At 30.4% G+C, this 12,123-nt stretch overlaps 1 protein-coding gene across 2 annotated transcripts in view; it reads right to left on the reverse strand.

Moving 5' to 3' along the window:
• Positions 1 to 12,123, reverse strand: part of S6KL (ribosomal protein S6 kinase like) — a 233,406-nt gene that overhangs the window by 203,089 nt on the left and 18,194 nt on the right. The window contains exons 3-7 of one of the 2 annotated variants that reach the window (XM_076414321.1): positions 10,537 to 10,765; positions 10,354 to 10,477; positions 8,220 to 8,327; positions 6,484 to 6,642; positions 920 to 1,008 (exon numbers count right to left, since the gene is read on the reverse strand). In XM_076414321.1, coding sequence (XP_076270436.1) covers positions 920 to 1,008; positions 6,484 to 6,642; positions 8,220 to 8,327; positions 10,354 to 10,477; positions 10,537 to 10,765 — 709 coding nt within the window. The remainder of the gene's footprint in view (positions 1 to 919; positions 1,009 to 6,483; positions 6,643 to 8,219; positions 8,328 to 10,353; positions 10,478 to 10,536; positions 10,766 to 12,123) is intronic. The other variant, XM_076414322.1, reaches the window with a different exon arrangement.

Raw genomic sequence — 12,123 nt, forward strand, 5'->3', positions numbered from 1 at the left:
ATTCTTATTAAGACAAAATTAAGATGAAAAATTAAAAAATGCTTTTAAGAAATTCAAATGTGAGTTCTTCGAATTTTGGGCACGTATCCTTGTATCTAAGGATATTCACATTTATTCTAATGCTTGTATATATAACAGCTAATAATATCCAATCTTAATAAATGTGTCATGTTGTGAGAGATCAACTATCTATTCATCCATTTAAGAAATATGGTGCAATTGCAATTTTTATAAAAACAATGTTTGATAGACTGGAGACTTACAAAAATATTATTAGAAAGGATCTTACCTCTTTTAAATCTGTATCAAAGAAACACATGTACTCAAACATCAATTATACTATAAGTAATTATAGTGTGCGTTCCACAAGTATCAATTATATCGCTCCCATGGGTATAAGAAATAGACTGAAAGCTTAATTATATACAGGAATATTACTAGATTAACTTAACAATAAACATAGGTAAAGAGAACATATGGTAAAGGGAACATAACATGGTATAGGAAATTTTTAAAAAATCTAAAATACAGTTAGTCTGTAAATCAGTTCGTTTTTGTCTTAAATGCAAATAAACCAAAAAAAAACTCTATCCACATAAGACCTGTTTTTTTAATGGTGAATGCGCCGAGTTTTAAGAGCATATTCACAAATCGGTCTTCAGATTTATGCGTGTACGTGAAGATAAATATCAACTTTATCGGTTTCCTTCAAATATTTAGGTGACATGGTGAAGGCACTTTGTAAGATAAAGATGGTAAAAATAAGTTATGAATAATCACTGCTTGAAACGAGTGCATATGTTTGCGTAGTGAATTTTTGTGCATATGACGTAAATTAAATTGTTAATATTCCAGTATAAATGAGGTAATTTGAAAAACAAACTTCCCATCACCAAAAATATACATGTCAATATATTACCTGTGCTGTAAACATCAAACAAGCAATCACTCCAAGACTCCACCAATCCACCGAATGATTATAAGATGCCATTTTCAAAATTTCAGGAGCTGAAACAAAAAAAAAATACAACTTACCTGTGCAGCACAATACCAGATCATTCAAATTGTAATCAAATCAAAATATGGGGACACTTCATGCTATTCGGTCTTCTTACCCAAAAAAATATGCCAATATCCCCCCATTACACTTACTGTGATAGGTATTAAAATCATACAAATATTTAGTAAATAAAATCTTTATTTCGTATTTTATTAGATTTTATTAAAAAAAATCACATATTAATCGCTATAACTTCTGACAATTATTTACAATTATATACAGGCATTTACATTATTAACATTTTACCTCCTAATTTGTAGAAATGTGAACTAAAAGATTTTCAATAAGTTTGAACTTCGCGGTGTAACTACCCAGGGTCATAAAAAGAATTTTCAATGTGTTTCTGTTTATATTTATATTTATTGTGGTGGAACAATTAAAAAGTCTCATGTGACCCCATCGAGGAAGAGACAAAATAAAAATGCTGAAGGTTTTAGCAATATAAAATGTAATTTATTTCACTTCTACTTAAAACTAGATCGAACATTGTGCGTTTGTAAAGTTATAAATATCCTAGTTATTAAATAATTTTCATATATTTCTAAATAATCCGTCAAACATTCTATGATTTCATCTCTATAATATAAAGTGACCTGAGATCTTTTAAGATGGCATTCATTTAATTCTTACCGTAAAAATATTTCCGCTGCAGGAATCAGCATTATACCAAATCACTTTTTCTTATAGAGCTCAAAAAAAAAATGTGGTCCCATTCAAATAAGATGAAAAAATCATAATCGTAACCTCCAACATTTTTACACAGTTCTTTTGGTAAATTAGTTTGAATATATTTATATATATGGCTTTATAATAATCTTTAGTTTTATAATAGCAACATTTTCTTTTGCAATCAATATAAGTTATATTGCACTAGTCCTATTATCCATATGAAAAGTTACTATTAAAAATTCGTAAGTGGTTACTAGTGACGAGCGTTATTTTATTACCAGTGACTTTAACCAGCGACCAAATCAGTCACCGTTACTACCACCGTATTGTTAACTTAGTTTGTAGTAGTGTTGTAGCTTTTTTATGGCAAGGCCAAACATGTTCATTATTTAGTTAATGTTGTTATATAGTTATTATTAAATCATCTAGTCAGTTATCAAAAACTAGTTAGCGCAACTAGACAAACAACGAAAAGTGCAATTTATATAAAAAAGCATATAAAACAACATGAGAGAACACATCAAAAACTAATTATCTCACTCTATTTCAACATTAACGTGTTAATGATCAGTAGAAATGTAAAGATTGACCAGTGTCCAAATGAGTGTTGTGCTCAACAAGATACTTCAACAGATAGAATTCCTTTTCATTATCTACTTGCAAATTATTTAATATTGTAGCAAAACCAGGCCAACAGAAGATGTTATTTATACCCAAAACATTGAAATGTTCAGCTAATAAAGTGATCACACATAAACTGTATAAATCATAGGCCTGCCTCCCTTTCTTCCAGCACGACACAATCGCTTCAACAAAGCTACAATCCCTACTAAAAAAGTAGCAGTGATTTATATCGCCCTTAAAATAAGTGGTGACTGTTCGGTCGCTCTCACTTGTATACCGATGAATTAAAAGTCGCTGTCGAGCTCATCTCTAGTTCTTATTCGGTTCGTACTGGACTAAATTGATTTATTTTAAAACGTGTGGACAAACGAAAAGGAAAAATTACAAAAGAAAATTCTCAACACTAACGGTAAAACTCAGCAGCATATAAATATAGTTCTTCTTACTATCAAAGCGGTAAACAATTAAATTAGTACTACATAAAAAAAACTCTCGTGTTTTTTTTGTTTTGTTTTCAAGAATTTATTACAAAAGCCAAGATCTCAATGTAAAACGCACGGCGAATTTCACAAAGGTCCATCAAATAACTAAAACATCGAACTTACATACTCGCATACAAACGATTGGAACTTAATGGCTAAAAAACAAACATACTTACGTAAAATTAATACTACAAATACTCAGTGTCGATTTAATTAACTAAGTAAGTATACACCTTACTTAGTTAATTATTACAAATATAAAGACGCCAAAATATTAACTAATTTTAAGAAATAAAACGGGTACTCGAAATTCTTATCCTAAACGGTTTCAGAAAATGATATCAAAAAATAGAAACATCGCCTGAATATTCAATATGTACAATAAATAGACGAACAAATTAGTAGGGTAACTACGGACATACCGGACATTTTTACATCTAACGCCAACTCAAAATACCACTTATATTGCCCGATGGCACAGTCATACGTCGAGGATACTTACTAGAATATTGACCAATTCGTTGTGAATGTCATGCAAAAAATCAGTTCACGCAAACCATCCAGATCATCGATTCAATCGCACGTGAGTAAAGACACAAATAGAAAAGAGAGATGAAACCTGACAATCTCAACTGACTACTCATTACAATTATATAAATATTACTATGTTACGTTTGTATTCTTATGGTAAGTAACACTAATTTGAAATATATCAACAAATAACATAATACAAAATCAGAAAGTTGAACAAGAGATACATGGTAGCAAAAAAAAAATAAATAAAAGCTAGGAAACTATAAGATTAGTAAAAAAAAACTTGTAATAAAAATGTAAATTTACTGTAAGTATCACATTGCAGAAAACTAGTATTTACTTCCATAAACCTATATCAAATACAAGCCAACAATTCTTCAACAATACCTGAAGGATAACTGACTAATAATAAATAAATACTAAGACATGTGTTTCTTGAAAGTACATCAGTGCCCGAATAAAATATGAATGAAACTATGTCATGTAGTTGAATAGTCAATAAGAGGCATCAGTGCCATTTGCTAACCAAAGAATTAATCAAAACAAGTATTTAAAAGCACCATTTAAATATTCAATACTCAAAGCTCCTTTAAACTCTGATTATTATACAGTATGAATCATGTTCTAATATATATACGAAATTAAGTTAATAGAGTTACTAAAAACAAGTGGTGCAAAACATCCGCGGTATTGACATTTAAAAGCAAAGGGTGCACTCGAACGGAAAATATAAAAGTCTTACTTTAAAACCACCCACATCGTACAAACAAATACGCGATTCCCAATGCAAACTTCTAATATGTTATTTGTGACATACAATGACGTATTTATATATAGTGCAAAAGGCATTGCATCCTCTTCGCTGGGACAGCAATGTCGCTTGCTAACTAAAAACACATTCTTATTATTTCAATTTACCAAATAACTTATGTTAGGGAATAATAAAAGCACAAGGATTTTATATTTTTTAGAACGTAAAGAATCATCAAACATTACTTCAGTAGAAAAACCTAACCGTCATGATTTGAAAATTAAAAAAAGAAATTTTGGGCGTCCATTTGAACTTTTATTCGATTAAATATGTCAAATAACACAAAAAAATATCCTGAGATTATAAAAGCAAGATCAAAAGTGAATACAGCCCCTTCACCATTTTGACAACAATTGCAAATAGTTCTAAACTGAAATCAAAATATATATTTTTGGGCCCCCACAATTTTAATTTTATCAAATTCTTCATCATAGTTAATATCAATATTACAGAACTAAAGGCAATGAATATATAGGTAATGGGCTCCTTCACCATTATAACAAATATTCCCAGTGATTTTGATTTTAAATTAAAAAAAGATAATTTACTCATCATTATACTTAATGCCGACCGATAACTGATATTCTTTTAAATAAATTTTGTTTTAAAACCATTATTAATTTTCTGTAATTTCAAATATAAATGAAATTACGGCTCCTTCACCATTATAATAAAAATTCGCAATAGTTTTGAATTTGAAATAAAAAAAAATTACTCATGATTATTTTGCTTTAAAAACTAAAAGAAAAAAAACTCTTTCTTTATTTCAAACTTAAACAAAAGGCCTTAAAACTAATTCTTTATACGCCTTCCAACCCAAAAAAGATGTATATTATATGATAAGAAAAATGCGGGGTTTTTGATCATTACGGGGTACTATTATTTAAATATTTTTAACAAATTATATTGACATTACAATAATAATTTCCATACCCTTGAACCCTGCGCGTCATATAGACAGATATAATATTTCTCAATTAAAAAAAACTCAAATTTGCTTACTGTAATTTGAAGGTTATAAAAAGTTCATGTCGACGCCCAAAATGCAAGGTAAACTCACAACATTGTTTTACTTTAAAAAACCCTCCACATCATATAAACAGTGTACCTTTGATGTTCCTCATTAATAAGCTTCCGAATGTATTAATCGTAAAATTTAATTATTCTGTGCAAATATATAATCAACCACCATAAAATTTATTTTATACACATATAAAAACTATTTTAATCATTATATGGATAACACAACAAATCCCTTTAGACACATTGGATTGATATGTTTATACGGTATGAGTCAGCGTGTGAGCGTGTGTTTGTATGATGTGGATGAGACAACACGGGAAATTTTATTGTGCTGCGTGTTTACAAATTAAAACTGTCCTTTAAGAATTTTCTCATGGACGATCCCACTGAGGTGCCGCTGGATGGCCCTGTTATCGAATAATTGAATTTAAACAAATATGGTTGGACGTCTGAGTATGAAGTATCGAAAATAAGATCGACTTCGCTTCTAGGCGGCATTTTCGGTATGTAGTCGTGTCTGTTCATCACTTCCATTATGTGCAGAATTTTTTCCGTCAAATGATTGCCGACTCTCTCGCGGCATTCCTGCCTCTCGACCTCATTGTCCAGCGAGATCAGTTGTAATCGCACGTTCCACACCTCCCAAGGTATGCACTCGGGTTGCAGGAACAAGTAGCGACTCGGTTTCTTTTGGAAGAATTCCAGCGTGATCTGCCCGGTCCCGTTTGATTCGTTGCTCCTCAGTTGTTCCGAAAAATTGCTGACCTCCTGTTTGACCGTGCGGGCCAACGCGTTGGACGAACAACAGACGTATGTAAGATCGATGAAGTCGCAATCTACGTCGGTGAAACCCACCGTGCTGACCGAGTAGCTGCTCTCGTTTGTATAACAAAATTTACCTAAACACCTATGCAGCAGGACAGTGTGAAATAAGCTAGCGACCGCCTCGTCGGCCTGTCTGCCCTCTACGGTGAGCTCGATAATTTGAGATCTGGCGTTCATCTTAAATTGATTCTTTTTAACAAACTCTATTTAAAAAACGAGCGAAAATTATGAATTTATCACACTTTAATCACAGATAATCCTGAGAGTTGAAAATTTAAAATAGCGTTCTTGTTATTCTTTTTGGTTTTTAATCTCACTAATTGCAAATACCCCACAAAATATCGATTTCCGAAACGAAACTTAATAACACTATCCCAGTTTGTAATTGTAACAATTATCGATAGTACTATCTATAAAGTGTACTATAAAATGGAAGGAAGATTAGGTGGGCATACCCATGTATCTGGGTGTTCCGCATACAGTGCTGGTCGCTGAACCGTAAGAGAGCCACTTGGAGAGTCCGAAATCGATCAGCTTTAGATTATCGTTAAGGTCCAACAGGATATTTTCGGGTTTTAGGTCTCTATAGATGATACCAGCGTTGTGAAGGAAATCTGCAAAAAACAAGCTTTAGATATCTCCGAAAATTTTTTTACTGTATTAAATACGAGATGTATTAAAAATAATGGGAATTGTAAGTACCTCCTATGAGATATTATGTATTTATATCAAACTTGTCGAACATTATAATATTTTTTATACAGAAAATTAATATAAATTAATGTGCTCTATAATTTATTAAAAAAAACACAAAAGACGTACTATTCATTCAACAACGGATAAAAAAGCAAACAACCTAAATGGTTGAAAATTTATATACGTTTTATAAACATGCTTCGCGCCAATCCGGCAAACACAAACCGTGAAATTTTAACATTCCCCATTACTTTTTGAACACACCCTGTATATAAATATATTTTCTTTCAGAAATATGATAAACTAAAAAAAATAAAACGGTCTAGTGTCAGGAATTAATGTTTATCACTTTCCAAAATTTGGAAATTCCTTACTTTTTCGTTTTATAGTGAAGAAATACATCATAAACGGGCTAAAGCACATTTGGGTTAGTAGCTTATAATGATGTCCTAAGATCATATTCCTAAGATTAAGTTTGGTTCTGACAGTTTAAAATTGATGATTTTAGTGCCAATATCAAGTACAACATCAATATCGTAAGCATTACTAGTAAATAACCTAGTTTAAGCTTTTAAATATTTTGTAAATGAGCTAAGGATTGATAAGATCCTTAGAGTGGTTAGTCTCCGTCAAGTCGACTCTAACAATAAAAAACAAAGAGCCATAAAATAGTACCATAACATCATTGATATCACAACCAAAATTAAACATCCATAATCAGAAGCGAATGTTCCACATTTGGCGTATAGAATGAGCTAATGCACAACAATACTCGTCCCATCATACAAGGTGTATAATATACACCATTTCATTTTGGTTGGGAAGTTCACACAACTCATAGTTCTTATTCATAGCCTACCAAATACCCCTTCCTAATTGTTGAATTAGGGTGAATATGACTAAATTTATACATATCTACATATAGGTCACTATTGGAGAATATAATGGAAAATATTTCCAAAAAAAATGTTTATTCAACCGAAAAATGATAATAATCAATTATTGGATTTAAAAAACACGTTTCTTTTGTTCTTTTTAAAAACTGTAATGTAAATCACTAAAGTTATCGTAGTACAGACACATACAACAGCAATTCAAGTAACGTCCTAAAAATCCTCATGTTATCTAGATTATCTGCCTCCAATTTTTCACTATCAACTCCTGTATTGATATTAGGCTGTTATCTTATTTCGCAGACGAGGTCAAATTAAACTTAACATGTGTAAAAAATATTTACAGGAGGAATATTTTTAGAAATAATTATGACTTTTGTGGTATTTTTAATATGAATTAGTAGACGGAAAATATATTTCTAAATATAAAATACGAAAAAACGTATTTGAAAATATACCTACAGAAGATATTAAATTAATTACAGAAGGAAAGAGAAACTAGAAATACATTATTTTGTCTTTAATCTCAAATTATTTCAACAGTTAACCAGTTTTTTTTAAGAATATAAGAAATAAAATACAATAAAACTTAAAATACTCACCAATAGCTGATGCTATCTGGACAACATACAACTGTATAATCTCAATGGGTAAGATTCCAATATTCTGAAGAAGTTGCCACAATTCTCCACCTTCAATATATTCAGTTACTGTAAATGAAAAAATATATATACTCAATACAAATATCTATAACGCAGTCTGTAACTATCGAAGTAATATTTAAACTCAAAAGATATTTTTAGTTCAATGATATTGTTGGAGAAAGATAGAAGAGACAACATTTTTTCTTGAAGGTATTTTCCAGATATTGTATGTACACAACTGTTGGAAGTGAAAAATTATGAACACAAACGATATAACAACTTATTATTACAACACGTTTTAACGTATGTTTAAAATAAAATACGACCAATATTTACCCATATGTTTCAACACATTTCAGCAACTTGTAACCAATATTGAGAAACATCCCTTTGGCTACCATACCCTTTTAGTTTGCCCAAACAAAAAAATAATATATTTTAGATCACTACATAGTATAAAACAAAGTCGCCTTTTCTGTCCCTATATCCCTATGTGCGCTTAAATCTTTAAAACTACGCAACGGATTTTGATGCGGTTTTTTTCAATAGATAGAGTGATTCAAGAGGAAGGTTTATATGTATAATACATGCATAATATACTAAGGCAACATTGCTAATTTTAGAGGTTTCTAACGTGATGTCGTAAATTAACCTATTTTTTTAGGCTTATTTAGCAATTAGCAAAAACGCTGCCTAACCCTACGAGTTAGATCAAATTAATGTACTACAGTATTGTACACCATAAAAAGGTCTACAAAAAAAGTCCGCGATGGTATATGTTTATCTTTTAGGGATAACCCACATTAACCATTTTTATTGTTTACTTTTTACGTGAGAAAATGGCTTATTTACGAAGCTATTTTAAGCAATACGGCATTAATCCTTATCGAATTAAGTACCTTAAATACAGTGTGCAATTAATATAGATCAATATGGTTCCTTACAGCATGTAAATTAAACAAATATTTTCGGAGATATTACAAATTTAAAATTTGCGTTTAAAAATGTGTAATGTAATAAAAATTGTATGAATTTAGATATTCCAAAGATAGCAGGAAATCTTCATAGTAAGTATAGGGGAAGAGGAATTGTTTTACTCCAAATTTAATGCGTGTAGGCCAAGGGCAGTAATGAATGAACCAAAAATACTGGATCGATTTTAATCATGTTTTCATTGAGTGACATAGGCATATATATTTTATGCCCCTGCAAAGTCGGAGCGGGCCGCTATGTTTTTATATACAACGTTCATATTTTTTCTGTAATGTATTTCATTTAGTATCAGAATTGCACCCGTGCGAAGCCGGGGCGGGTCGCTAGTTTGTTATAAAGAAACCGGTTAAGAAATAGTTGATCATTCAACAACATCATTAATTTATATCCAAGTTAGATATTTCATAAAAGAAAGTAGATTATAATAAATTTGGATTTGCCTCAATCAATAATGAACTAATTCAATGTTACAGATAAAAATAGAAGCAAGAATGTATTTTAAGGAGTTCGTTTTATATAAAACCACTACCATTGGTACATCAGAAATATAATAATCCTCAATTACAAATAATATATTAATGCAGAGTACTAATATATTAATTTACTACCTTAACACTTTCATTTACCTAAAATAACCATTGAAAATGTATGTATAAAATATATTCTTACTCGTGTTCAATATTTTATATTACAATACCCTTTTAATACCCCCAAACTAAAGAAACAATGTAAATTTAATCTCACTAAAATAAATAATTTATCTTTCAATATCTTATCAATATTATTCAGATTACCATCAATCAATCAATATTATTACGAAGAAGAGATAATTACTTATATATAGAAAATTGTATGATGGTTAAAACTAGTGCCATTACTATGGTTTTAAACTCAACAACGGTTACACATTTCTACAACATGTGTTTAACAGAATTTTAAAAAATCTTCCTTCTCTTAGGGTATTCTTTCAACATAGCCAGACAAAAGAAAACTATATAATTTAAATTTACTGTCACCATAAAAATGTTGACTCCATAAAACTGGATTTACCAGAACTAACACCGGGTTTAAGGTTGAGAAAAAAAAGATTGATCATTACCTATAAACAGTTGCTTCCTACTTTGCCAATTTAGAACACAATTCACGATAAAAGGATGGTGTCCGCAGATTTTCTGTATCTGAACCTCTTCTTTGACTTGTTTAACAGAGTTTTCTGTCAGAATCTAAAAAAAAACACAGTCCATGCCCATCACATTTCACCCGTGTCACCGATATCAATCACCTTATGTTTGGAAAGAACTTTTAAAGCAAATGTTTCATTCTTTCCCAAATGGTTGACTTTGTAGACTTTCCCGAAAGCTCCTCTGCTTATTTCCGCTATAGATTCGAACTTATTGTCCTGCTGTGTGTGGGCTACGGGAAATTCTGGTAAAAAGTAAGATTCTGTTTGCGATACTGGCCAGGCGGTTCTGCTCAGTTCCGATGAAAGTGTCCTTGTTGATTCCTTAGATCTAGAAATAAATGTATGTGTTTATTTAATGAATAAAAGTAATTCTCAGGAAAAAAATACAATAGCATGTGCATGACACACACTACACTAAGTCAACAAACAATCAGATTTCTTGATTATTTTGTCTACAATTCACAGAATATCTAAATAAGTATTGGTTAATACTAATATTAAGTTTATTACACTTTACTGTAACATTTATTGTACATGTTAACTCTGTGTACGTTATACTGTCTATATATTTAGCTATTAATCATAATCAATTACATTGACACCAATGAAAATGTTGCGGAATCAAAAATAGCTTATTCTCAGGTATTCGCTTCTACAGAAATAAAAAATTCCCATGAATTAGCTGTATATTCTATATTTTCAATTTGTTGAAGATTCATTATTTGATATATGAATTGGCTATTCGAAATATTCCGCAATCAGCCATTTATATAAATTAGAAGTACAAAAACTTAAACAGTCCTTTACTTATCATAACCCTGATGGGATCCCAACAGTGAAATCTTGTTCAGAATAACGTCTAAGCCTTTTTAATGCTATACCAATACAATATTTCTCAAAAGATACTAATTAATTATTGGTAGATCAAAATAACTGGTGTTTTTTCAAAAATGTAGAATCTAAATGTCATTAAAAAAGGACAAAAACACTTTAAACATTGTTCTTAACTAAAATTATGTAATTAATTTAAAAGGAAAAACTTTCATATGTTGTATAATAAAAACTAAAATTAATAAAAAATTTCTTTATTATATTCGTATAACATTCTATACCATATCATATCATTTTTTTATTGGCGAGTATTATCGACAAGTAAAATAATATTAAACTTTAAATTAATGTTTCTTTACATTTAAAAATATATAGTTTATTTTTCATTATTACTACTGATTTGTTCCACTGTAACTCATAGATCACCCTGTATAAACCATACAGCACACATGTAAATAGTAAAATACAAATATATAGTGTCCAAATACCAATTTTTCAACCAAATGTATAGAGCAACAGAGGTTATTCAAAAGGCGTTTGAAAAAAAGGAATACTGGACGTCCCACAAGCTTTTTGACAAGCTAGTGTATTGGGATCATTCCTGTATCTTCTCTATACTACTTCATATCCTAATAACAAAAGAAACAATCCTTAGAACGAGGAATGTGCCGACGACTCTGTCTTTGGATGTAGAAATAGTATAAAGGGCAGTCATACACGATCCATAAATCGACTAGAGAATGAAAAATACAGCTTTACAGCACCAAATCTGTCAATGTTAATTTTGAGTTACAGCGAAATGACAAAAACCTAATTATACCACTTGACGAATGCCCGATTCCCCAAACAGAATCA

This window comes from Rhynchophorus ferrugineus, unplaced genomic scaffold, assembly GCF_030347505.1.
Source record: "Rhynchophorus ferrugineus isolate W39M unplaced genomic scaffold, kcgeb_rfMv2 rfM1, whole genome shotgun sequence".
In the NCBI taxonomy this organism is placed as follows: Eukaryota; Metazoa; Arthropoda; class Insecta; order Coleoptera; family Curculionidae; genus Rhynchophorus; species Rhynchophorus ferrugineus.